A 27,422-nucleotide genomic window follows, 5' to 3' on the forward strand; every position below is an offset into this window, starting at 1 on the left:
AAAAAAGATACAAGGCTGAGCTCCACTGCCCAACAACCACTTCATCCCAAGGGCCCACTCGCAGCGGCTTAGCAAGGCAGTCCTTTCCCCACACTGGGCTGAAGAATTAACGGTTTCATTTAAAAGAAGGACGTTTACAGTCCTTGGGGGTCGCAAAGAAAACGTTCAAAATACTTTCTCCGTCCTGTGACTGCACAGAACTCAGGGACTGTAATAAATCCCTGGTTTGCTCTTCACAAACACTCCCGTGCAGCCTCGCAAAATTCTACTCACTGCTCCCCGGAGCGCGGAAATTCTAAGGGCCCACTTCAGAGCCGCCCCCGGGGAAGGGCTGTAAACCAGCTGGATCTTCCTTGGGGCGCTCCGCCGGCATAGGGGGAAGTCCCTGACAGGCTGAGTCAGTCCAGCCAGCTCTATATCACCGCCTACTACAGGGAACCATGGGGAAGGGAAAGGCTGGAACCAGGAGGCATTTCTACATCCAGGATCGTGGCTATTCCTAGCTGCTGCAATGGTCCCTTTGGGCTACTGGCAGCTGGTGCAAGTCAGAGCAACCCTCAGGGCTGCTCTCAGCTACCTTGGGGGCAGACAGGTTCCCAATGGCCCCAGGACACAGGACGGTGCAGGGGTGGCCTCAGGCCTGAGCGTTTGCATTGTACCTGGGGTGCATTTGTGCAGCACCCAGGACAAGGGGCTGCTCGGGGGGGTGGGGGCGTCATTGCAACAGGACCGATGCTGACAATTACTGACCGGGCCTCTTTGATCAGGCAGCTGGGCGGGGGGCGGGGCCCGGGGCCCGGCCAGGCTGCCAGGCTGCCAGGCCCCCCTGAGGAGAGGCAGCCTGCCCCGGCACCGCCCCAGCCCGCAGAGCCCGCTCCGCTCCGCTCCGCCTCGCCCCCGCCCCTGCAACCCGAGACGGCCCGCGCAGCGATGGGAGCCGGGCCCCGCCCCCTCTGCCCACGGAGGCCAATGGGAGCGGAGAGGGGAGACGGGACCCGCCCCCTCTGCCCGCCATGGCCAATGGGAGCCCGGGGGGGAGGAGGCGGGCCCCGCCGCCCCTCAAAGGGGTGCCGCTGGCGCGCGCCCGCCACCAGGCCCGGAGCTCGCGCAGCCGCCGGCGGGACCGAGGATGGCGCTGGGGCCGGGGCCGTGGGACGGGCCGCTGAGCCTGGGCGAGGTGGAGCAGCGGCCGGCGCAGCCCCTGCGCGTGCGGTACGGGGCGGCGGCGGCGATAGACGAGCTGGGCCAAGTGCTGACCCCCACCCAGGTAGGGCCGGGCTCGAGCCGGGCGGCCCGGGGAGCCGGTCGCGGCAGGGCGGCCCCCGCCTCCGGGGCGCGGAGCAGAGAGGGGCCGAGCGGCCCGCGCCGGGAGCGGGGCCGGGCCGGGCGCGGGGGGGCGGCTCCGCGGCGGTGGAACGGGGCAGGCCGCTGCCTGCGGCCGGGGGAGGTCACGGCCCCGGCCGGGGCCGCGGATCTCCCCAGAACCCGCCGAGGGGCGCTGCCGTGGCCCCCCGGGGCGGGGCCGAGCCCGGCTGCAGGCTGGAGCGGGGGCCGAGCCGGAGGGCGGCGCTCGGAGGGGAGGCTCCTTGCAGGGGTGGCGCGGCGGGGGCGCTTGCCCGGGGGGAGCGGTGTGGGCCGGCCGAGGGGCTCGATCCCCTTATCCCGGCCAGCAAAGCGCGTGTGTGTGTGTGGGGGGGGGGGGTGAGTCCCAGCTCTTAGGTCTGCTCCCCGGGACTCCTGCTCGATGAGGGCCAAACAGAAACGATCTGCTTGGCCTTCTGACCCACGTGGGAGCCTCTGGCGTCCGCTGATCCTGGACTTGCCTGGGTGCTGGCTTCCGGCAGGCTACGTCCATTGATCGCAGTAGTTCCTCCTGACCTGCACCGGCATGAGCGCAAAATGCAGGCCCGTTATGCTCCAGGGGGTTGCGGCAATGCCTGTGTTGCTCCAGCACCACCCCCCATTACTAGGAAATGGCGTAGGTAAGAGGAGGGTGCTGCGGTGTTGGGTTGGAACCCTCCTGGGCTGTATACCAACAGCAGTGCACAGCGGGTATCCGTTTCTCAACAGGGTGGAAAATTCCACCACGCCAGGGAGTGTTTCTACTGTCCAAGTACAAGGTAAGGAGCAGATGCGTTCCATAACTGAGTCAAGGACTCCAGCCTTGATCCTTTGTAGCATGCATCTGCCAGTTACGCTTCACTGCGCCCAGATGACAGAAACAGAGGTGCCTCATTCTTAGAGTTTCTGTGTTTTGCATTCAAGTTCTTGGCACTACCAGGGAGGTGCAGTTTTTGGGTGCCAAATGCCGCAGTTTGTGGGGGTTGTTTTTATTCAAACACATTCTAAGTGGAAGAAAAAACATTCAGCTCATTAAAATCCTTCATTTTTAGGTGGAATCTACAAGCAGTCTCCCTTCTGGTGTAATGAAAACGGGTCTATGTAATAACATTAGCGTGATGTGTCAGTTGCATGCCCAATGTAACTTATGGCTTACAGCACTTGGGGAGGGGGTGATGGATTCTCTACGGGGATATGACTATTTTTCCCTTCTTGTTTAATGAATGGCATACCACTTAATCATTATAGGTTCAGAACTGCCCAACCAGCATTGAGTGGGATGGCTGTGATCCACAGAAACTCTACACCTTGGTTCTCACTGACCCAGATGCTCCAAGCAGGAAGGATCCAAAGTTCAGGTAATAGAGCAGGAGAATTTTGGAAGTTTCCCTCTCTTGTCTGCCATAAATGTCAATAGCCTGACCACCGAACTATTGAACTTTCATGCTGCCTCTTTCAGCTGAAAATTTCTGCTGCACCAATCAAGTTGAGAAGGGTGATGTAAATTGCTAGAGGCCTGGCAGTCAGCCTATATAGCAAAGCCTGCAACAGAACCCAAAGCTCCTGGTCCTGAATGTTAGGCAGTAACCATCCTTCCCCCACCCAGACATCCAAGGATGGGAAACATGCCCCCTGACAATGAATGCTCAGAGCTTTGTGGTGAGCGGAGAGCACCTACCTCTGCCCTGCTGGCTTCTTAGCTTCATCTGAACAGTTCCGGTCAATGATATTCATGTGAAACTGCATCCTTGTGTGTGTATGTGGTGCAAACTTGGCAGGGACAGCAAAAGCCTGTGATGTTCCACCAGGAGAGGGAGTGAGTGGGGAAATACTCTGCTTCTAATAGCCATCTTTCTGGCTGTCCATTTAATTCACTTGGCAGGTTCAGTAATCCGTAGAGACTGTTAATTGGTTCTAACTTGGGCATGTTCTTCCTCTTAGGGAATGGCATCACTTCTTGGTTGTCAACATGAAAGGAAATGACATCAGCAGTGGGTGTGTCCTTTCTGATTATGTTGGTTCTGGGCCACCCAAAGGGACAGGTTAGTAAGTGGTAGCCCCCACATATCACTCTGGTCCTGCATGGGCTAATGCAGGACTCCTTGCTACAGTGAATACTACAGTACTCAGACTCGACTGACGAATCCATGCTGTGAATGAGTAGATTGTAATGTAGAGGAACCCAAGCAGGAGCATGCAGGGAGCTGTAATGTACAGAGAGAAGGAAGTCGCCATCTTGGTGGGCAAAGAAATGAGGATTTGTGTGTACACCTCCTGCACCAGGAGTGCAGAGCAAACTGCTGTCTAAGCAGCAATGTGGATAGCATGGCCAAGCACTGTCCATCTGCCTCTAGTATATTTCCACCATGCAGGGGAAGTGAATGACTAGCATATTGCCTGCATCAGGGGCTGGAGGGAATGTTGCTGAATTGATATCTGGGTGGTTCCCAGATGAGAACTGAGTTCAAATGTGACCCTGAAGGCTATTCAGACATAGCTGGTACATTTTGTTCATGTATTAAATCTTCTTTCCTGTAAGTAAAGAAGCTGTTTACCTGAGAGATGATACCAGCTGCTGGACATCTCTTCTCCTGCGTAAACATAGTGGACAAGTTGAACTTAGTGCTTGTCTGGGAGTCTAAGCTCTGACATCACTTAGAGCAGGTGTTAGGCCCAGGAGACTAAAACAGTTCTGTATGTGGGAGTTGGTGCAATCTGCATAAAAAATGAATCTGCTACTGCTGAAGAACTGTTTGCAGTGTGTGTGCTCAGTATATGCCAACATCTCAGCTTTCAAACCCTACAGATCTGTATTAGCCACTCCTCACACCTGGGGGGAAAAATGGAAATATGGTGACAATTTCAGTTGTAAAGGTTCATGGCAGATATTTACCTGCCCAAGGCGTGAGCTGGAACTGTCCATACACTTCATAAACAGACAGCTGATGATGACCCCTCATTCTGGCAGGTCACACACGGCCATGCTTGGCAATTCCCCAAAGTCAGTACGTTCTGTGGGAATTGTTTTGCTGCTCTTCTGGATGCTGAACATGCGTTCTTAAAGACTTGCTTGGAGTGTGCCAGAAAAATACAAATTATTCTGCTGTCCTAGACCTAAGATCTATGCAAAACACGTGCTTCTGCCTTCAGCCGCAGTCTATTAAAGTGGACAATACTACTGAAAGTGATTGATAGGATGGTGCCATTGAGTCCATTATATCTCACAGGTCCTTCCCTTAAAACACTTGTCCAAAAGGCCTCAAACTCATCCTTAACCCTTATGCAACAAGATGGCTAAAAAGCCAAACCCTGGAACCAATGAAAGTTCCATCTGTACTGTAAGATGTCTGCCCTAGAGCTCCTGTCTGTGTACAATGCCTGGCACGCTTATCTAATGTCTACACCTGGTGCTATGTCCGCACATTCCTTGTATACTTGACTCATGACAGCCTCCTTGATGTAGGATAGCAGAATGGTTTCTTTATACGCAATAACAACGTATGGATAACATATGGATCAGACCCTTGTATAGGGGTGTGTATGATCACAAGCTTATGTACCATAGTGCTTTCCTTGAAAACAAATACAGATTTTCTTTCTTCTATTTAACATAGTGTGTCTGTGTCTCTCTCTCTCTCTCTCCCACCCAATCTGCAGGACTTCACCGGTACGTGTGGCTGGTCTACGAACAGCCGCAGCCACTGAACTGCAACGAACCCATCCTCACAAACCGATCTGGTGACAAACGTGGGAAGTTCCAAGTGGCATCTTTCCGCAAAAAGTACAAGCTGGGAAACCCAGTGGCTGGCACGTGCTATCAGGCAGAGTGGGATAGCTATGTGCCCAAACTTTACGAGCAGCTGTCTGGGAAGTAGTGGGGAGGGGCAACCCTTAAGCCTCTCATCCTTGTTCCTACATCCCCAAATCCCATCACTTAGAACAAAACTAGCTTTGAGCGAGATGGATCGGTCTTTTGGGAGACAAAGTTTGGGCAAAAGTAAGTGTTTGGAGAAGAGCAATTTCTACCACTGTCCCTGCTGCTCCTTTCCTCTTACCCAGCTCTATGCTGCCTCTGCAAACAGTTACTGGGTGGAACCAGAGCCCCTTACCCAGTGTACAGCTGTGACCTGAGCCTGCTTCAGTATTAATGTAGTTTTTGCATAGGTGGGGGGGGGTCCTGCCCAATCACCAATGCAGACCACAGTGTTGCTAGTAGCAAGTGGTCCCTACCCAGACAGGGTAAGGGGAAAATGTACCATTTATTGTGCCCATTTCTGCAGAAACCATTGCTGCCTAAAGAGCACTAGTACAATCCAGAAATCTGCTAAGGTGAAATGCTGAGAGCTGCTTACACCTCCTGGGCCATCTTGAAAAGCCTGTCTCTTTGAAACTCTTTGGGGGGGGGGAGAATATGGCTTCTGTTTCTCTTCCCTCATGGTAAGAATGAGCTGAGGTTCCTGGAGATGAGCTAATCCCCAAGAACCCCCCTTGCATGTGTTCCCACCTGCCCTTGCAATCTTAGGTCAAACCTCACAATTAGTCTGGAAAGAGAAAGATTTGACTTACAGTAGCAAACAGATTAAAACACTCGGAGCCTGCCTTTATGCAGACATACAAAGTAGTGGGGAAAGACAGGATTCACTAGTCACTAAAATGTGGTGATAGCAGATTACTATAGGAGGGGGGAATACTGTAGAGACTACCCAAGGACAGCTACTATCCAAAAAGACTTTCAGATGTTCTCTGGAGGTAGCAGTAGGTCAGAGACGCTCTGCGGAGCGGCTCGGTTCCACACCAGTATGTCAGGTGACTGCTGTACCCTTTAATTTGATTTAACTATATACTGGAATGGGGGAAAAAACTTGACCCTGGAAGCTTCTGTTGAACCAGAAAATTAATTTAGCTGATATTGTTTGTGCAAGTCATTGTTGTGCACTATTTGCTGTTTGCTTTTAGTTCCATTAAAAGGACAGAATCACAGGTGGACTTGAACATGGTTTTGTTCCCTTTCTGGAAAAAGCTTTGGCCTCAGTGGCTAATAAACTGCCTTTAGACTCTCTCTAGGTGGCTTCAGATCACCTTTGTTAAACTCCTTGGGGGGAGAGCTGAATGCATGCTCCAGGAGAGGGGAGGCTTGGAAGAGTATCCTTTCTTTCCAATGTGTACAGGGGAAGGGGGTGGTGGGCAGGGCCCAGGGGGCACCTGGAGCTCAAGGTGAGCTGTGTGTTTGGGGGTAACAGAAAACATGCTTAAACCCAAGGGACACTGCCTCTCTGCACAGGGGAAGTACTGGCTCTTCCTTACAGGGTGTGAAGGTGCAGCCTCTTGGTTAAAATTAAAAGGACTTGTGGCACCTTAGCAACTAGCCAATTTATTTGAGCATAAGCTTTTGTGAGCTACAGCATCCGATGAAGTGAGCTTATGCTCAAATAAATTGGCTAGTCTCTAAGGTGGCACAAGTCTGCCTTTTCTTTTTGCAAATACAGACTAATAGAGCTGTTACTCTGAAACTTGTTTAAAATTGCAACCCTTCAGTTAAGCTAGTGTTTCAACCACTTCACAGAGCTGTAAAGGGCTAGAGGAACATTGTCATAAGTTCAACCCAGCTGTGGAAAGGGGACTTCACTAGCTTGGCTGTCATTCCTGAAGGCAGCTAGTGCTATGTTGTACATTCACAGTGCTGTGACAGAACACCATGAGCCAGGGAAATGTTTTGCTTGATGCTGATGAGTGCAAGAGCTGGGTGGCCTCCCAGCAACAAGCTGTGTCTCTATCAGAAGTTACGTTCATGTCCCTTAGTGTTTTAGGAGTAATGCAGGTTAAACTTCCTTGAGGGGGCAGGGACCCTAATGTCATCTCTCCTCCAGACCAAGAGTAAGCTGGGGCGGGGGGGGGGGGGGGAGGTGTCAGAGAAACAGGCCTGCCCCAGGCACTGAAATACCCCAAGCTGAGGTACCAGCCTGACAAATGCTTAGAATGCAATCCAAATCCTGGAGCAGCAGAAATCCTGAGAGAAAATGGGGGCAGGGCTACTGATCTAGCCCTCTTTGCTGTCGCACAATTCCCCTTAACTAGAAACTTGAGACTGGCTCCAAGACCTTGCTGAGCAAACACAGCCTGAATGGGAATTGAGCCTGTCGCTGTCCCTGCCCTGTGAAGCAATCTCTCTCAAAGCAAGAGGGGTTGTTCCACTGTTCACATCCATTCTCCGATTTGCTTATCAGCAGAGGGAACCCACATTATGGCGGTAGGAGTTCCTTGTACACCTAAGCAGCTTTGCTCTAGCATTAGTACCCATGGCAACTGCAGGGGCTAAGTTTGTTTAGGGCACAACTAAGGTTTTGCCACAGAAATGCCACAAGGGGCTAGGAAATGAAACATTTCTCTGATGGCATTTTTCACCCTGGAATAGTGTCTACTACAGCACTGGATGCTATCAGAAGAAAGCTTAGTGCAGCTGAGAGGAGGACCACACCACCACAAAGAGCAGAAATGTCACTTTAAGCAGTAAGCGTTTACTGTTTTTCCCCTCAAGTTGTTGCTCAAAAAGTGGGAAGGTCTATACACTGAGAATTAAACCGTTGGCTAAGAAAGACCTCATTTTAGGCAAAGGTCAAACAAACACCCTTGTTCTTTGGATGGCACCCTCACCTTTAGTGCTTTGAATCAGGACAAACGTGAGCTATGCAAGCAGCCAGCTTGACTGTAGGGAGTATCATGGCACATGATCACTCCTGCTATCTGCTGGAAGGAGGACTTGCACATGCTGCGGGCACTAACCTGTCTGGCAGCAACAAAAGCAACTTGAGTCTGTGCTGCTGGGGTTGTTCCTTTTCCCCATCTTGGGTCTAGATTTATAAGCAATGGCCCTGAGGGTTTTTCAGCCACTATATGCACAAGCAGGTGCTACTCAAGCCCAGGGCCCAGCTCATTGTGAGGCTCCATCCTGCTCCAGCAGCACCAGTCCTGCTCCAGCAATGTACTCCAGTACCCATTTGATGTCTTTCCCTGAAACAATTACAAATCCCCAATTGTTGGCAGAAGCTTCAGTTCACCCCCTACCCACTTATACCTTAGGCCAGTGCTATTCTTTGAAGGCATTGCCAGTTTGCAAGAGAGCACGTTCATTTCCCCAGTGCTTTGATGATGGCACGAAGGCTGTGAAACTTCTGAGCAGGGGCACGTTCTGGGGCAGGTGCTGTAGAAATGCACATCTGGTCCAGACAAACACACGTGAATCCAAAATTAAAGGGTAAGGTTCCAGACAAAGCAGCTGGCTTTATACTACCCCCCATGCGCTTCACAAAAGTGGGGCTGTAAAAGCCATGCTCAAAGCACTAACTGTAGAAAAACATGGGACACGTCAGCACTGTGTTACAATTTCACTTGCGAGCAGAGGGGCTGTTCCACCAGCCGTTAACGGAGTCTCCAACAACCCCCAGGAGATATAAATGTAAAGCACTTACAGGGACTGATCAGTGGAAAACAAAATGCCTGTGTATGCATTTTGGGCCAGACCCTCAGCTGATATTAACAAGCATGGCTCTATCAGGGATGCTCATTAACAGCAGATGAAGATCTCCACCTTTGAGTCTTAACACAGGTGGACAATTCATTCCAAGGCTGCAAACTTGGTCTCTGCTAAAATTTTCTGAGGTATGCATTGCTGCTATTTTTTCTCCCTCCCTCATTATAAATGCAAGGGGTACCTGTGGAGATGGTAAGGGCAACAGTTTATATGTATATTATCATGGTGTGCTGCTGGTTGCAATATCCATAATAAAAACTGTTCCCTTTCAGGCCAAAAACTAAGCACCCCCCTCCTGAATGCCCAGGGAAAGTGAGTGAAGATAGGGCAGCAGAGTGGAGATACGTGAGCCCGGACAGGTCTGAACAGCAGTGAAGGACTACACAAGTATTAGCTCGGTTTCCCCCAAGCGGGAACTAAAGATGAAAAAGGGGGGAAACAAAATAGCAATACAATGGCCAGAAAAAGTCAACAATGGTAACTGTGCCAGGGCATGGCCAAGAGAGATAGGGCAGGAGGGTGCCGCCTAGGAAGGGAGGCTGGGCCATTCATCTACTGCATTGTAGATTCCAAAAAAACATGGCAAACTCTCTCAGTCCCTCAAATCCACCCTAAGGCAGCAGCAGGCTGAAAAATGGTGGAGACATCATAGTCAGCCATGCTTGTGGGGGGCAAAGTCATGGAAAGAAACGTGGGGTGTATGCAGATGGGTTCATATGATCAATGCCGTGGAGAGAGAACTGCCCATCTCCATGTACTGCCAGAGAGTCTGGGCTGAGCGTGCACCATCCATTCCAGCCGCCGCACAAGCGGCCAAGCAGGTTCCTTTGAGAGAAATTGCTCTGAGGCTTCAAATGTGCCCAGTGGAAGGACGGCATGAGCCCGAGATGAAAGCACGCAGGCCTGGTTCCGCTCGCAGCTTGGAAGGAAGAGGCGGGGTGAGGCTGGTAGCGGATAACTACGCTGCGGGCGAGAGCCGCTCGTTCCGCGACAATGAGACAGCGAGGCGGGGTGATGAACACTTTTATTTACAAATATAATTAAAAGCTCTGACAGTTCCTCATGCTCTTCCTTGGAAGCTGAAAAATGGTTTTTTGTTGTTTTTGTTTTTTTAAAGTGCATGCAAAAGAAGGTAAAGCGTTTTTTTTTTTACTGCTTTTTATTGTAAGAAAATACACAGTTTGAAAGTGTGACTAATGCAGTATTTATGACCGAGATTCTGGGGAGGGAGGTGGGTTTGGGGGGGGGGACGGACAAAACAGGAAAAGAAAGATCAGGATGATCTGACCAAGAGACAGTGCTGAACTCAACTACTGAACTGGAAAGTCAGGGGTGGGACGGCTGGGGATGGGGAGAGGAAAGGAGTAAAAAAATTCTGATCAGAGAAACAGTTAAAATACAATATGAAAATAAGTAAAAGCTCTCCTTAAATTCCTTCTATACACAAAATACACGATTTGACAAAGCCCAATTTGTGCTACTGGGATCCTGTGGGCTCATTTAAGTGTATTCACATTCTCTGCGACAGCAGAAAATGATTATGATACAATCAAGAATATGCCGAAGGCAGAGGCCAAACCCCTACCTTGCCCGGCATGGTTCTTTTAAAAATCACAAGATCTCTTCACCCCGCCCCCTTCCCTTCCCTCCCCTGCCCCCAAAAAAGTAATAATATGTCACCACTGATATGTACATCACGATTAAGATTTTTTTCTGTAAAATGTATCAAATTTCTCAATCTTTAATAAATTTTTTATTTTTTATTTAATTATTCCTGATGAATAAATACCAAAAAAATAAAAATAAAATAAAATTATGCAGCAGCTAGTTAAGGTAAGGCTGCGGATTTCGTCTCTCTCCCCTTGGGTTTTCATATATAGGGTTGGGGTTTTTTTGTTTTTTTTTGCTTGTACTTTCATTGATTGGTGGTAAAATGAGTGATTGCTCAAAAGCAACAGACATCCACTTTTGTTTGATTAGTTAAAATTGTCTCCAAAGCTTTCACTGAAACATTTGTCATCATTGCACAGAGACATCAATACTGTGACGTACTATGAAAAGAGACTGCCAGGAGCTGTCCCACACTGGCACTTGACGCAGGGGAAGGGGCCCTGACAGAGTAAGAACGTACAGGCACTAGTCCGACACAATGTCAGTAAGAGACAGAAAGAGAGAGAGCACGCCCGTTAACATGGGGAATGTTGGTTTTTTCATAATTTTGTTTGATTTTTTGAAAATGGCAAAAGAAATTTAATCTCATCTATAGTCCTCCTTGGGATAATCTAATGTGACCGAATTCCCAAAGCCCAGTCGCAGACTCTCCATGTCAAACGTTTCAATCTCTCGCTCTTGCTTTTCCAACAGAATCTTTATCCTCTCGCTGCGTTCCTTCTGGAGGGCAGCCAGCTCCTCTTCAATCTGAAACAAGCAGTCAACAACCTCTTCAGCCAGCACCTCAAAGCACCCTGGAGCTTGACCAGCTGCCTGGTGTGCACCACTCTAGGGTGACCCCCCCGCTGGCTGATTTAGGAGCAGCATCTGGTCTCCCATATTGAAGTGGGAAGCCATGATGTGCAAGATGGAAAGGGGGCTTAAGGACAGGAGAATTGCTAGGGATTCTCCTGGTCCTCCACCTTGGATGGCTTTGGCCTCTCTGGAGGCAGACGTACCCACTATCAGAACAGACAATCCAACTGTTGCCTAGGGACCACCTCACCAGAGCAGCTCAAGGCCTAGTTAGGGAGTTTGGTATCCTGGCTCCAGCACCAACCAGTGCCAGATACTTCAAGCCCTCAACTGCACCTAGCTGTTTAATATTACCATGCGGGGTAGTTTTCTTCCTGACTCCAGCTGGTGTTCAGCCCTGAAGCATGACGACTGATTAACCCCAGACCATAAAATTACAAGGGCTAACTGCAGGTGCTATCCTACCTTACCCATGTAAATGAGTGATTCTTTAAGAAATCTTACTAGATTATGTGCCTCAACAAATAGGCAAGGTGTTCCACAGGTGAAGTACATGTGCCAGATAAAGCATTTATTTGTATCCATTTTGAAATCTGCCCAAATTTCCTTCAGCACATCCATTCTATTTAACCCTTCAGTTCCTGGCACTCATTTAACTAGTAACAAGGACAGCTCAGATGTTGCTAGCTCCAAGGAGCGATTCACAAGGGAATGATTCAGATGTTGCCCGTCAGCACAGCTGAAACGTACCTTTTGTTCGAGATGGGCCCTGCGCAGAGACACCCTCTGCTCCAGCTTCTGGAGCTCTCGGTCATGCTGTGCTTCCGTCTGCATCTTGATTTTGCTCTGGTATGCGTTGAGCAGTTCCATCTCCTGCTGGAGCTGCAGCCTCAGGGCTTGGCATTCTGCTTCTTGAGCCTCATCTAGCCGTAGCTGCAAGATCATTCAAAAACAAAACATCAACTCAACCAGTTACTTCCCTGCTTTGGGGCTAGGTGGGCACGGGCTGCTCCTTGCCTAGGCTCACTGATAAGTTTGCACTTAAACACTACCTAAATCCCAGCATCAAAGGTGCTGATGGCTGGTGGCACGCGACGTCTGCGTTAGAAATGTCTGTCTTTCCAGTGGCTTGTGGGAGCAGCCATCAGACTGGAGGTCCCGGTTATACAGACACCCCGGGATTTGTGGGGTTGGGCTGTGTAATGGAAGCGATCCGCTTGCTCACTGGTGGAGGCGTGGTGCTGAAAGCATTATTTTAAAAGCCACTGTTGAGATAGCAGCATTACTGCTAACCCTACCAGCTGGTGAGCAGGAACACTGCTGGCTGGCAAGTGGGGGTCACTGCTGGCTAGAGAACAGGGGCTAGTTGTGTTAACAGCAGCTAGGGAAAGTCAGAGAAATACTCTGTGTCTGGGAGCCCCACATGGACTTTGGGCTTTGTCAATGTCTCAATACCTTGGGAAGCAGAGAAAATGAGGAGATCTACTGGCAGAGACACCCAGGACAAAAGAAGGAGCAAGGCCCAGAATGAGCTGGGAAAAGTTCTTCCATTAAGTGGATCTCCGAATCACTGCATTTCATTATTCACTTTCGGTAACTCAGGACAGTTACTTGTTGCAAGAGGTTTGCAGTGTCTGCCTCAAACACCCCACTCAACATACAGGTGCTGATCGTGCTGAAAGATGGTCAGTGGCTTCTACCGACTCAGTAAGGCAGGTGGCTAAGTACCACACCTGGATGTAAATGGAGTGAGTGTCTCTCTCTGGACACTGAGGACCTAGGATGTGGGCTGAGCAGCTTGGAGGGAGGAACCCTAGCCACATCCATGCCTTGGGAGAAGGCTTTTGTATTCTTTGTTAAAGGCAAATCCCAGGAAAGGGGTGAATTTGACCTTCACAGACTGTGTACATTGTTTGATGAGCAATTTGGGGAAGGTGCCTGCTCTTTCACTGTAAACCTAATACCTGGGCAGCAGAGTGGTGAGGGCAAAGACCATCAGGCAGGAGACATGTGGGGATTTTACTGAGATCAGAAGCAAAACTCGTTTAAGAGTCTTTATTTGCTACTCAATTGACAATGATCCTCACCCTATAAACTACCACAATTTAGCGTGCCAGGAAGACTGAACAGGAGAGGCCCATGACTAGAAAAGCACGGGCCCTTCATGTCAAGCAGGAGGTGCACTGGCAAAGCTGCGTGGGGACCTACAGGTCATGCAGCTTAGGAGCGAGGTGCGCTGGCAAAGATGGAAGGAGAAGCTGTCACAGATGCTGCTCACATTATTGCTGGTTCTATCCCCTCCACTGCACTACGCTAATATTCATGCCCACGGTTCACTGCGGGCATGAATCCTGGCATATCCCATTCACCAAGGAGATCTGAAGCTCTGGACTTTGCACTTACGGCTTGTGAAGCCATCATTTCATTGATGCTCTGCTCGTACTGCTCTGCCAGGATGGCGAGCTTTCTCGTCTGCTCATCTTTCAGACTCTTTAGGATCGTTTTGTGCTCGCTCTTTGGAGTAACTTCCAGCTGGTGATTCTTCAGTGCTTTATACTGCTTCGTCTGCACTTTGCACGTGTCCTGGAACTGCTTCTTGATTTGCATTTCCATGGCCTGCAGAAAAATGGGAGAACATGAAGATGAAGTGAGAGGTTTGGGTACTGAGAGGGCTGACAGGCTGGGCTATGGTACATCCAAAACAAACATATACAGGAAAGTGCCAGCTAGTTATCAGCCAAGACATTACCATGCTCTCCATCATCTTATACCAGGGATCTCAAACTCGAATCACCACAAGGGCCACATGAGGACTAGTACATTGGCCCGAGGTCCACATCACTGACATCCCTCCCCCCAGGCTGCCTCCGGTCCCGCCCCTGCGCACCCCTTCCATGAGTCCCTGCCCCACCTCTTCCCACCCCTTCTCCACCCCCATTCTAACCCCTTCCCCAAAGTCCCTGCCCCAACTCCACCCCCTCCCTGCCCCTATTTCAACCCCTTCCCCAAATACCCACTCCTGCCCCACCTCTTCACCTCCTCCTCTGAGTGCGTGGCTCCCCGCTCCTCCCACATCCCTCCTGGAAAGCGCTAAGTGCCGTCAAACAGCTGTTTGGTGGCAGGAAGTGCCTGGAGGTAGACAGACGAGCAGGAACGCGGCGAGCTGGGGGAGAGGGGGAGGGGAGCTTGGTGGCCCGCATATTTGAGACCCCTGCCGTATACCCACTGTTTTACTTGGGTGACTAGCTGATCCACTAATACAAGCAGTATTCTCTTTCTGAGGGAGAAGAGGCTTCTGACTTTAGGCCTCTGTTCAGACAAGCACGTAAGCACATTATCAACTTTAAGTCGCATGGAAGATAATGGAAATTAAGAGTGTGCTTACATGTTTGGCTGAATAGGGGCCTTAACCAGTAGTATCCACTGGAGGCTAGTCAACCTAGAGCATTTTCTCTCTTTTACAATCACTGCTCCATGGGTCAACTGCCATATTCACTGACTTGCCAAGTGCCTTTGCTCCCCAAATCCTCCCCATCTTTCTATCCCACAAATACCTCCACAACCCATTTCCTGCCCCCACGATACGTCCACTGGAAGACTCTAGGATTTGAAAACATGGAAAGGCGTACGCTCGTCACCCACTGCTCCGAAAAGATGAAAGGAAAAGCTCCAGGAATGGCTCAGCAGGTTTTTAACTGTTCTGTAGCTGCATGAGCAGGATGCAGCCAAGGACCAGCCCCACCCACATTTATTTAGTTTTTTTGCCAACATCAGAAGCAAGGAAACAGGACCAGAACCTTTCACCAATGGATTCAATACCGAGGCTGAAGGAAGGACAGAGCGATAGGAGCAAAATCGCTTGAACGCCTTGTCAGTTGGGAGTATTACTATTGTAATATTACTATTGTAGCTACCTACATCGAAATGGCACTTAAAAAAACAGAACCCGCCTTTCCCCTGGCCCAAGTGCTTACAATGTACACCAGACACAGGAGGCCAGCTCAGGGCTGGGGGCTCCTGGGGGATACCAAGTGTCAGGAGGAGAGGCTGCTTGGTGAAGGATGACGGAGGCTGGCCAGGAGGCAGAGAGCAAAGAGGAGGGGATGGGTGCAAACAGCCGACGAATACGAAGCCCCGCAATACCTTCAGATTTTTTGGCTGCTGCCGGAGTTCCATGAAGTGCTTCCTGTGCAGCTCCCTCTCCCTCCGTTTGTTGTACTCCAGCTGGTTCTCGAGCTCTGTCTGGTGCTGCAGACGGATCAGGTCCATCCGCAGCTTCTGCAGCGTATGCAGCTGCCTGTACTCCAGCTCGCGCGTCGACTCGTCGTGCCGAATCAGCATGGCGTGCTCCATTTCTTTCTGGGTCCGCTTTTTGTTCAATTCCTGCATAAGACACGGTGCAACAGAGGCTAGGGGCTGGAAGGGGCAGTCTCAGAAATAGGCAACATTCATTCTCCCTCGGGTTGCAAATCGCTTCCTGCCCAGACACAGCCGATGTGAGCACGTGGCCAGCCATGATAGGTATGGCCAGTCACCCCATTCATTTCGATGGACGTTCTGGAGAGCTGTATGGGCTGTGGGTCCAGAACAAATATGCTCCTAACCCTCTTTGGTCCCAGTTTGCCCCTAACCCCGACCCTGTCACTTTACCAGGCTACTATCACCAAGCATCCAGCAGATGGCGCTGACGGGCAACATGCTTTCTGCAATACTCCAGAGTGCAGGTACATCAGGGGTGGGCAAACTTTTTGGCCCGAGGGCCACATCGGGGAATGGAAATTGTATAGCAGGACAAAGCACTGGAGTAAAACTTGCATTAATACAAGTGGGAGCAAAATTAGGCTTATGCGGAGAGCTTTTGAAAATCTTACCCATAGGGAACAATCCTGCCCTGGAGAATGGACCAGGTGACCCAGTAGAGCAATAAAAATCAGACATCATAAAATTTAGCTATGTATAGCACCAGCCCTCCATGGCAGGATTCCCTCTGGCCCTGGCACAAACCCACCACCACATGGTCTGGCAAATTTTCTCAGGATATAATCTGTACTAGCAAACTTTTCTGTTTTAACTATACCGGTATTGTTAAGAGCTACAATCCAACAGAGTGAAAGCAGCTCACAGACTCATTGACTTTAAAGCCAGAAGGGACCATCGTGATCATGTAGTCTGACCTCCTGCACATTGCAGGCCACAGAACCTTCCCTACCCACTCCTGTGATAGACCCCTAACCTCTGACTGAGTTACTGAAGTCCTCAAATCTTGATTTAAAGACTTCAAGTTCCAGAAAATCCACCATTTACTCCAGTTTAAACCTGCAAGTGACCTGTGCTCCAGGCTGCAGAGGATGGTGAAAACCCCCCAGGGTCTCAATCAATCTGATCTGGAGGAAAATTTGTTCCCGACCCCAAATATGGTGATCAATCAGACCCAGAGCACGTGGGCGAGACCCACCAGCCAGACACCTGAGAAAGAATCCTCTGTAGTAACTCGGAGCCCTCCCCATCCAGTGGCCCTTGGAGATATTTGCTGCTGGCAGTTGCAGATCGGTGACACCATCATAGGCAGTCCCATCGTACCATCCCCTCCATGAACTGATCAAGCTCAGTCTTGAAGCCAGTTAGGATTTTGCACCTACTGCTCCCCTTGGAAGGTGTTCCAGAACTTAAGCCTAAGTTTGTTGATGGCCAGTTTATATCCATTTGTTCTTGTCAGCATTGGCACTTAACTTAAATAACTCCTCTCCCTTCTGGTATTTATCCCTCTGATGTATTTATGGAGAGCAATCATATCTCCCCACAGCTTTCATTTGGTTAGGCTAAGCAAGCCAAGCTCTTTGAGTCAGCTCCTTAAGTCTTCTCTTGTTAGCTAGGTTCTCCTTTCCTCTGATCATACTAGTAGCCCTTCTCTGCACCTGTTCCAGTTTGAATTAATTTCTTAAACATTGGAGACTAGGACTGCACACAGCATTCCAGATGAGGTCTATGCCAGCATAACTCATTCCAGTTCAAAAAGTGAAATAAGCTATACTGGTGAAACTGTTCACTAGGGCATATATACCACTATAACTACATCAGTAAAAAAAAAAAAAAATCACATCCCTAATGAACACAGGTAAACCAGTCCATAGCACAGACCCGCCTTTGGGGTAGCAACTGTGACAGCTTTAAGCTAGGAATAGAAAAGCAGGTTCAGAGCCATGGTTCATCTCTGGCAGGGAATCAGTACTGCCAAGTATGCAATGCCTACATTTAACTGAACTGCATCTGATGGCCTAGGTCACTAGCCAGACTCTCTGAGATACTGATGCCCTTTCACCCTCTTATCCAAAGGGATCCAGTGGATTTCAAGCACTCAGTACTTCAGGCCCTGGAATCAGAGATGTTGTGTGTCAAAAATCTGCACCTGGAACCCTCGTAAAAGACTCACCAGAAACAAATGGATTGAACCCCTCCCCCAGTTCTGGGCTCTCGTGCCAGCCAGTCCAGAATGAAAGGAGAGGCCCCATTTTACACACATTGCTTTGCCCTTGCCACGGAACAAAAACCGCACTGATCACGGGCGTTCCGTTCAAAGGTCATGGCCAAGCTTTTCAAAAACAAGTCCTGATTTTGGGTGTCCCACAAAGGGGCCTGATTTTCACGAGGGTTTAAGCACTTTCCTTCTGCAGATCAAGCTGTTTTTAAGGCAACTCCCGTGGGACACCCAACAATCAAGGCACCCAAAATTACCAGTCGCTGATGAAAATCCTGGCCTGCATGTGTATCTGTGTAGATACAGATTTATGTCTCTATGTCTCCCAACCTGTGCGTGACAGCCTGACACTTCCTGTTACAAGAACCTGTTTTCAGTTGCTTATAGTCAACCTTTAGCCACCTGGGCTGAAGTGTTCCATGTCTCACCATTCTGCTGCCAGCAAATACTTGTGAAACCCACTGGCAACCTGTCCCGTTCCCCACTAGTGCCAGTCCACAGAGGAGGACAAGCTACTCCTGCTCTCCGTTACTCGATTAGTCAAGCGGCAGAGGTCTGTGCTGTGCATCTGCATGTTCCAACACTGCTGCTGATCCATGTCAAGACGCTGCCACACAATGGAATTTGTTTTTTCAGTTGGCTTTTTGAAAACCCGAGGAAATCTCGCACAAGAAATACTCTGTCACAAGAACATCAGGCTTACAAAGTCAGGCACTCAACAGCTAGGAAATGCTTGTGCAAGCTGAACTCTGCCCACTTGAGCAGCTGCATGATGATACAGTCTTTCATTACATGATGATGTACTATTTTCCATAGGACCCTTCCCTCTTTCAGTGCACAGGATGGACGGTGCTCACTTAAGGAGTTTGTCGTCTTGTTGTTCAGTGCGTGGTCCCAGGCCTTATTTACACCACACTATTCAATCCCTGCTCGGAAGGCAGGATTTTTAATTTCCTCATGGGCTTCTCTACGATGCTCAAATGAGTGCTTCACAAACATCAGCCAACCTTCACAAAACCCCCGTGAGAGAAGGAGCCAGTGCTATTGGTCCCTGCATTTTACAGGAGGGGAACTGAGGCATCCACTAACTTTTGGAGATGTCCAGGACCTGATTTTTCGAAGTGCTTTGCATTATATAGCACTTCCTACGTTCCAAGCACAGCTTCCCTTCATTTCCGTTGCAGCTGTGAGCTCCACACTTCTGCAAATCAGACCCTCGGGTCTCAAGTCAGGCACCCAGAAAATGAGGAACACACAGTTAATGACCACCTATGAAAAGCTGGGTGTAAGTGACCTGTGCCCAGTATCACATAGGAACTCTCTGGCAGAGGCAGGGATAGAATCAACATCCTCCTTTAGCACAGAATACTGATTAATCCCAGAGCAGGTCCAGTCTGTGCACTGAATGAGGCAGTGGTCCTGTGGAATAAATAGTTTTGAATGACATGATCACATACCATCATAATATTGCATACGCATGAGGGGGTTACATTAAGGTTGTACAGGCAATCTTAATAGTGCCATTTCTAACTTTTGAGTGCTTGACTTTGCAGCTTTAATATTCTTTTAATGCTGTCTATGGGAGTAACATCTACTTCTAGCCATTTGACTGTTCATAACAAATCCAACAGAGTCACATGACGCTACCGTGTGTATCACAGACTTCTCCCAGGGATACCCTTAACGAGGCTGGTACACATGGCAGCTGACTCTCTCGGGTCTCCTGCCAGAGAAGCCCAGTGGGGTCACCCAACAAATCCCATGCCAAGGAGACGTCTTCCACCTGAGAGCCTGACGACCAAACTCAGTATCTTCCCTTGGAGCTGCCCGCACCAGGAAGAGGAGCCTTGTTGCCACTACAGCAGTTGCTTACTTGGAACATTAACAGCCAGAACGTTACACGTCTTTTTAGCTCTTTATGCCATTTAGTAATTAGAAACGGGAAAAGCCAGTACCAGGGAACTAGCAAGAGCTGCACGAACCACCAGTCAGCCATACGCCCTAGAACCACTGCTTTACAGCCCTGAACACCACAGCGAAGAACGAACTAATCAAACAGTCCAGCAAGTGAGAGTGAAACAGCGCCAAACGTTAAAGAGTGACGTACCTCCCGAATGTTCTGCTGCTCCATCTCGTGCCTCTTAATCATGGTTTTCCGCCTGAAGAAGCGGCAGTTTTTGTCGTAGTAGAGCCTCTGCTGGCTGAGTAGATGGGCCTCCTCTTCGGCCTGCGTGTGCTGCAGATTCTCTTTGTGTTTGGAGATTCGCTCTTGCTTCTCCTTTTTCGGCGTGCTGTGGTCCTCGTTCATCTCCTGGGCGCGTGTGCGCACACATAAATAATCAAGAAACCAGTCGCTTCTTAGGACCAACCTGCCTATCTAGGTGATGCCCACACGAGCCCTCTGGAGCCAGATGGTAGTGGTACCCTCACATGACTCTGCCCTACCCTTTACCTGCTTAACAACACACTGTACTCCTGTAAGTGCCTTTCAGCCTAGGCAAAGCCCTGGCTGGGATGATTTAGTTGGGGATCGGTCCTGCTTTGAGCAGGGAGTTGGACTAGATGACTTCCTGAGGTCCCTTCCAACCCTGACTTGCTTGGAGGTCCTCCAAGCCTGGCTTGCTTGGAGACCCTTTGGCCGGTTTCTCAAGCACAAATGTATTACAAAGCTCTGCGGAGTATGGCAAGAGTGGAACCCTGGGGTTCACAGGATCCCCCTCTCTAGCTGAACTATTATACACTGACTCCAGGGGGATCAGAAAGAGGAAAACTAAAATTACTGTCAGGGCAAACATCTATGGGGTTATAGAGAGCAATGATAAGAACACAATGTGATGGCATCCAAAGGGATTGCTAAAGAGCACTCCAGGAAGAGAATGGGTAGGACTCCTGGGTTCAATTCCCAGCTCTGCTACTGATTTGTCCTGTGACCCTGGGTAAGTCATTTAACCCTTCTATGTCTTAGTTTCCTCAGCTGCAAAATGAAGATGATATATCTATCTATCCCCTCACCCCCCCACACAAGGTTTTTCGTAGCAAGTTTAATAAAGGAAAGGTTTGCAAAGTGCTTTTGATTCCCAACTGCAAGTTGCCATGTAAATGCACATTATGTCATGTACTAAAATAGACTTGCAAGGCAAGCCACAAGAAGAACAGCACAGTTTGGACAGTTAGTGTACTTGCATTAAAGGCTATCTGAGCTGCAGTTTTCAGTGAAACACTTTTTCAAAATACACTTTTTTTTTTTGAAGAGTTTCCACTGATTTAATGGTGTAACACCCCTTGAAAACAGGATATTTGGGGAAGGTTTTCTCTGTTTGAATTTCAACCAAGTGTTACAGCTCAGTGAAGATAGGCTAGATGGGATGGAGACAGGCTAGCCTGCTTGTTCTCAGACACCCCTGAGGGCTGATTAGAGTCACTGTCTGGGCACGGTCCCCCCAAGGAGCGTGATGTGTGTTCAGCTCTGCTAAGAGATGGGGAATAGCAAAACAGTCCTTGTGGCAACACCAGGAACCCAGTCATTTAATGAGCAACATTATAGTGGTGCCAAATGGGCCCCCAGTCCAGGCTGCAGAGCGTGTTGGCCACAGCCTCAAGGGCATCTGGATACAGAATTATACCAGGGGTGTCTCAGGCATTTTTCCTTCCTGGGGGTAGGGACGTAGTTGGTTTATTTTCTGATCAGGAGTAGGCAACTCCCCCTTATACATCAGTCAGTGCCTGGGTGGCTGACATGATGTTGTTTAGCCTTAGCATGCAAGGCGGGACGCGGTTCTGGAGATTCCTTGGGTCAGTCAGCTCATCACAGATAAACCATTGCACCTTAAAGGGCATTAATAAGTTGAGGCTGGAAGCAGGACTATGTCAGGCCAGGCTCTTTGGACAGGGAACACTCCGAGGACAACAGTCCTGCTGGCCGCCTTTGGAGCACTGAGGCAAAAGCCTGCTCATTTCTGCAGACTTCTCCTTGTCTGTATTTTCTTAAGCACACATTCAGCAAAGTACTTAAGTACATGCTCAAGTACTTTGCTGATTCACATCCTGAATGAGGCTCTTCTCCTGCTCCTCCTTTGCTATCCTTTTTCTCCCTGCGCTTTATGCTAACTGGTCCCTTTGACCTGGTGTGGTGCCTGCCTTTATGCATGTGGTTTGGGGTGGGACTGGCGGTATATACAGGCAGGCCATTTATTGGCTTTGATTTTGTATTGGTAATTGTTGGGCACGCTGATGACTGGCAGGTGCCTTATCAATGGTTTAAATAAAGCTGATGGCCACGTGGGTGCTCTGTGATGGATGCCGGTGGGAATTCTCCAGGACCGCTCCTTTTCCCTATGACTTTCAGGGTTAAAGATCCTGCTTTGTGGAGATTCACCTGCCTGTAGTCAGCTGCTGCTACTGAGACTATTAGCAAATCACTCTGGAACACTGCCAGGCTCCCCCAGTTCCTGAAAGCCCGAGGAGTTAGCAATCTGAATTTAGATCGCCGTGCGTAATGGGCATTAAATCACTATGCAGGCCCAAATTTATCAAAAGCAAAGCTTGGACCATACTTGCTCCAAACCTCTTTGAAATGTGGTGGTTCTTACCTCTTTAATCTTTTCCTTGCAAAGCTTGTACTGCTTCTTCTGACTTTCTAAAAAGGTCGCCAAGTCTTTCTTCTGCTGAGCCAAAATCTGTTGCTGGAATTTCTTCTCATCCGCTGCAGTCGCCTTTGCCTGAGAGAGAGAGCATGAGTGAGTGAGCGCACAAAGTCTATCACCGAGCAATCTGTAATTGTGCATTCAGCCACTCAAACCCTGCGGAGCAAGGTCTTAGCCCATCAGTATTCAACCACATGGAAGTTTAATTGTAAAAATTTTACCACCCACATACACATTTAGGAATTTCTTCGTGTTTCCTGTCTCCTCCACCAAAATCGAATGTGAAATTGTTCATTCTCAAGGCTAGGACAGTGCAAACTTCTTTACCCTACCCAATTAACATGTATCATCCCATGACCTAGAACCACCACGTCTAGGGCTATGAGGGCAGTTCAGTCTTCAGGGCCAATTCTGGGAATGCCAGCCATGTTACTAGTCACTGCCAACTGGTGATTGGGGACACCCGTCCATTAGGAACTAGACTGAGATCCAGCTGGTTAGGGTAAAAAGCTACCAAAGCACCCTCAGACAGTAGCCACTTGCAGCTCCCAAAGTACATGTTTTAGATATGGTTGAACAGTCTTTCCCTGGAGATCACTTGCAATACTTTCCTGTTCAGTCTCCTGGCCCAGATAGGTAATTCATTGAATTACTGACCTCCTTCTCCATGATAGCCACTTGCTTCTTGGCCAGCTTCTCCAGCTCAATGGACGAGTTGTTGGCATGGGTCTCCACCTCCTTCTGCAGCTTGAGGCGGTGCTCGTCCATCTCGGCCTTCAACTTGTTCTCCAGGGCGATCAGCTGCTTCTGGTGCTGGCGCCGCATCCGCTTGTAACCTGACATCTGTTCCCGCAACTCGTTCTCCTGCTCATGCTCATGGATCTGTCTTGTAACCTGATGTCATTGAGAAGGAAAAAAGGCATTAGAAGTTCCCTGGGCAGGCAAGTCTTCCCTTCACAGCTACTTACCCGCTAAGCAAACTCCCAGCACCCACACACGGGCTCACCGGGAACGCTGCTCCAAGGTTTTACCGCGGCAGCTACTGTCTAACGTCAAACGGCCCGACACCGAGGAGTCCCACAGACCGGGAACGCCTCTCGCCTCGGGTGCCCAGCCGGATTTTCCCGCATTAGTCAGGGGTTTCAGTGCCCATTCAGTAACGGAAAGTGCCCTGTTCCTTGCAGGAAACGCCCAGCCACTTATGCAGGAGAGGGGCAGGCAGCTCGCTGATCAGGTTAGGGAACCCCAGAGCACTTGGAAACAAAGGCAGCACTAAGACCTACAGAGTCCCTCTTGGGCAGGGTTCATAAAATGGTCATGACATGGGGGGGAGAAACAAAACTCCTTGGCTTCTATCCCTTATTAAATGCTCCTTTCCTAGGAGGAGCTGCCTCATTCCAGGCTCCCTCCCAGAGCTCTGGAGGGGGGCTCACTTTTATAATACCCCCACCCATCCATTCCCTTCCCCTACCTGCAATCTAACCTAGAGTAACACCAGAACAAACCAGGTCAGCACTTTTCATTATTAAATTGCCCCCTTGAACCACTTGAACCACTGCGGGTTCACCTTGAGACTGCTGGCCCACAGCCTCCTTTCACTAAAAGTCATGGTGGAAACCCTGCATCTGGCCATCTACATCTGCATCTTATATGTTACACCTGGTTTCCATCCCATAAGGACTCTCTACCCCTCGATTTTTATCTCCCCCCCAGCGACTGCAATAGCCTTACATTCTTCCTTATGGGTTGTTCCTGAACGATGTTCAAAAAGTGCTTGCCAATGTTATTTTCTGCTTCCAGTGGATTCTATTGACAATCCACACACACAGGCAGATCTCCCTGCTCTCAGGTTCCCATGAGTGGCACACACAGAAAGGAGGCGCTGGGTACAGCACGCTCTTTAAAGAGCGATCCCGCCCATTGGGCCCAGTGTTCCAAACACAAGGGCGCACTGTTCCATAAGCGAACAGTATTAACAAGGTGGATCATACGGTCTAAGCAGATTACAAACACTGTTCAGCTGAAAAACTCACAGGGTGCACATTGATTTCTGTGCTTCAAGTGCAGGCGTGTGAAGGAGAGGTAAGAGCTTCAGTTATGCCCGGAATTTTAAGGAGAAAATACCAGTTGCAATGCTCCCAGTTCAAAGGAGACCGTTGTCACACAGACCACAACCATCTTCATCTTGGTCAAAAGACAGGACCATAGGCTTGCCTAACAAAACCACCATCTCACTCCCTGCTGCTATTCACAGGTAGTGGCTAGGGGCGAACGCTGGGCCTGGCATGAATGGCACAAGGGCTACAGTCTCTGATCCCTGCAGCAGGCTTGCACTCCACACTCGCTCCACAGATGGAGCAAGAAGCAAATGGTGCTCAGACCTTTAACGGAGACTACAGAAACTGTACAAAACCACCCTTATTCTCATGCACAATGGCAACTTTCTCTGCAGTTTGGGGGACCCCAGGCTCTGTGGGTAGCTAAGCAGTGACCACAGCATCCACAGAGGGAGAAGTGGAAGGCACTGCATCATCACAGCTGCTAGAAGGTGTTAAGAAGCAACAGCTGAGCACTGACTTAGGATGGGTGTATCATGGGCCATTGGATGGCTTGTATTTTAACAGATGCTTTTGGTTATTAAACACTCATTGGCCAGTCCAGCATTTTAAGACAACTAGCTGGCAAGAAGCAGCAATCAACAAAACCATCTAAAGCAATAAAACGGCACAAGTTTGACAAGACAGCTGAGATGCCATTGGGAACAACAGTATTGGCTCTGTAGAGTGAAATCATGGTGGCTGCGTGCTCAAATTCATCCCAGTCAAACCATCTACCGGGGCTGTAGAGTTTTGTTCTGCAGTGGGATATGAAAAGCAGCTCTGGATGGAGGATAGGAAGAGTGCTGAAAGGCCGTTACCCTGTTGTGGACTGAGAACAGCTAGCAGTATGGAATAATGAACCATCAGTAAAACTGGAGTCAAAGGCCCAGAATAACTGTTGATAAGAACAATGGAATTTATGGCACAAAATGGGCAACCTCTACCAATGCAGGAAAAAAAAAAAAAAGAAACATGCAGTTAATTCAGAAGAATGTATCCACCTAGACCATCCATTTTCTGTCTAAATAAGGCTCGATTCCCAGGGAGAACTTGTGGCTGTGTTAAAGCCAACCATGTGCAAGAGAAAGAAACATCTCCTCTTTACATCAAGGATCGAAGGACATTACTCTGAAGTTAACTAGACTGATCATACACTTGCACACCGGCAGTAGGAAGCGAAACCAACTATGGCATGATGAGTGACAGTCTTCAAATGGATACGATGGGGGTGAAGGTCAGTCCGATGTTAATGACACAAAATCATGAGAACAGTGAGGAAGCACTATCACAACATGTTAATGGCGCCCTTGACTATACAAGGACATTAAAGTACTTTATGAACAACAGAATCCCACAGATTATAATGGATAAGGGAAGACGACTGATTTGTTCACTGCAAAATTATTTCCCAGGTGATCAGAAAATGTCAGAATACTTTAAAGCCAAACATACTAGAAGTTGTTAAAGTTCTGTGTTGAAATAAACATACTAAACAGTTAGGACAGCTACAGAATTGAATGGCTGAATAAAATACAACAGCTTTTACCAAGGCTTATTTGTTCCCCATTTTTAGTATGGTTAAGGGATGTGTAACCAGGTGTCTTTTCCAGCCTGCTCCCAACCACCCTACACATTATGCAGAATTCAAACTCATCCTCCCTGAGATTTGGTTTTATTAACAGTAAGAAAGTTTAGCTCAACCCTCCTCCCCAGCTCTAGCTATTACTTGGATTCCTCCCTACACACTACTCAGCCTGCACACCATATCCTCTCCCCAGAGAGCCATGCCCACATCTCACATCCAGGTGAGATGAGCAACCAGAATCAACATAACCATCTTCCAGAAATATCAGCCCCTGATAGCAAAGGGGGAGGCGGGGTGTTTCAAGAAAAGATGCCCAGTCTTTTACAATGAGAAAAAGGACTATGAGAAGACAATAGTATCAACTGAAGACTTTGTAGGCAGGGGTTGAGGTACTATCAGTCAGGTGATTCTGTCAAGAGAAACACACACCATGTGGATAGAATGCCATAGATTTTCAACAGACCCAGAGAACAGTATATTAATTAAAATAGACATGTCTGTATTTGGAATCCAACTGGCCTGATGTTATTTCAGTGGGCAGACCCATAGAACACTGCCTTCATGTACCAGATGCCTAAGGACTTTAAGGTCCCAGAGCGAGAATACAAGATTCCCTTGTCTGCATTTTGATTCCAAACAGAATAAGGCAGCCTTCAGTTGAATCCACATTGCTACTGTCACTAACACTCTAGGATTTTAGGCACCAGAGGCCATCGTCTCAAAAAACCCATATTAAGTGAACAACTATGAAGGTAGGCACCCAAAAGTGTGGTAGGTCCTCAGAAAAAGGGGTTGAGCCCAAAATAAATAAATAAAATCAAACAATATTGTTACCGTCATCCAACCCCATCCTGTCTCTAAATGCATGGATTTGACCAACTTCCTTTTCAGGGTGGATGCTGCCTGACCTTTGTGATCAAGATGCAGCATGTCCTGCATTCTTTCCAGGTGAGGGAAACTGGGGTTTTCCAAGCTCCAGAGCGGAGGTTCTTGAATTGTGGCCTGTGGACCACTGGTGATGTGCAAAACATGTGGTTCATTATCTGTGGAGAAGTGGCAGGGCACACAAGGCTGACACCTCCTATATTGCATTAAAATCAACAAAAAGCACATGGAACGCATTCTCCTTGCTGTCCCATGTAAGTGATGGCCCCTGTTGCCACAGGGATGTGACGGAATTGCAAATGGTCTGAATCATAAACAATGAGAAAGAAGGCGGCTCTTGAGATACACTGTTAAATAGCGGTCCACACTATGAACAAATCTGAGAACCTCGGTTCCAGAA

The 27,422-nt window shown here is 48.9% G+C and overlaps 2 protein-coding genes across 4 annotated transcripts in view; one reads left to right on the forward strand and one right to left on the reverse strand.

Moving 5' to 3' along the window:
* Nucleotides 1-1,056: 1,056 nt before the first annotated feature.
* PEBP1 (phosphatidylethanolamine binding protein 1) lies at nucleotides 1,057-6,333 on the forward strand. Its single transcript, XM_073312571.2, has 4 exons — nucleotides 1,057-1,267; nucleotides 2,590-2,699; nucleotides 3,283-3,383; nucleotides 4,999-6,333. Exons 1-4 carry the CDS (start codon nucleotides 1,130-1,132, stop codon nucleotides 5,214-5,216), a joined length of 567 nt encoding a protein of 188 aa, XP_073168672.1. The 5' UTR covers nucleotides 1,057-1,129; the 3' UTR covers nucleotides 5,217-6,333.
* Nucleotides 6,334-10,071: 3,738 nt separating this feature from the next.
* Nucleotides 10,072-27,422, reverse strand: part of TAOK3 (TAO kinase 3) — a 144,047-nt gene continuing 126,696 nt past the window's right edge. For all 3 annotated transcript variants that reach the window (XM_078848917.1, XM_073312562.2, XM_073312563.2), the window contains exons 15-21: nucleotides 23,111-23,347; nucleotides 22,400-22,528; nucleotides 19,918-20,121; nucleotides 15,479-15,718; nucleotides 13,739-13,951; nucleotides 12,086-12,268; nucleotides 10,072-11,287 (exon numbers count right to left, since the gene is read on the reverse strand). In XM_078848917.1, the coding sequence (XP_078705043.1) occupies nucleotides 11,126-11,287; nucleotides 12,086-12,268; nucleotides 13,739-13,951; nucleotides 15,479-15,718; nucleotides 19,918-20,121; nucleotides 22,400-22,528; nucleotides 23,111-23,347 (1,368 nt within the window). In that variant the 3' untranslated portion in view covers nucleotides 10,072-11,125. The remainder of the gene's footprint in view (nucleotides 11,288-12,085; nucleotides 12,269-13,738; nucleotides 13,952-15,478; nucleotides 15,719-19,917; nucleotides 20,122-22,399; nucleotides 22,529-23,110; nucleotides 23,348-27,422) is intronic.

This window comes from Lepidochelys kempii, chromosome 15 (assembly GCF_965140285.1).
Source record: "Lepidochelys kempii isolate rLepKem1 chromosome 15, rLepKem1.hap1, whole genome shotgun sequence".
NCBI lineage: Eukaryota > Metazoa > Chordata > Testudines > Cheloniidae > Lepidochelys > Lepidochelys kempii.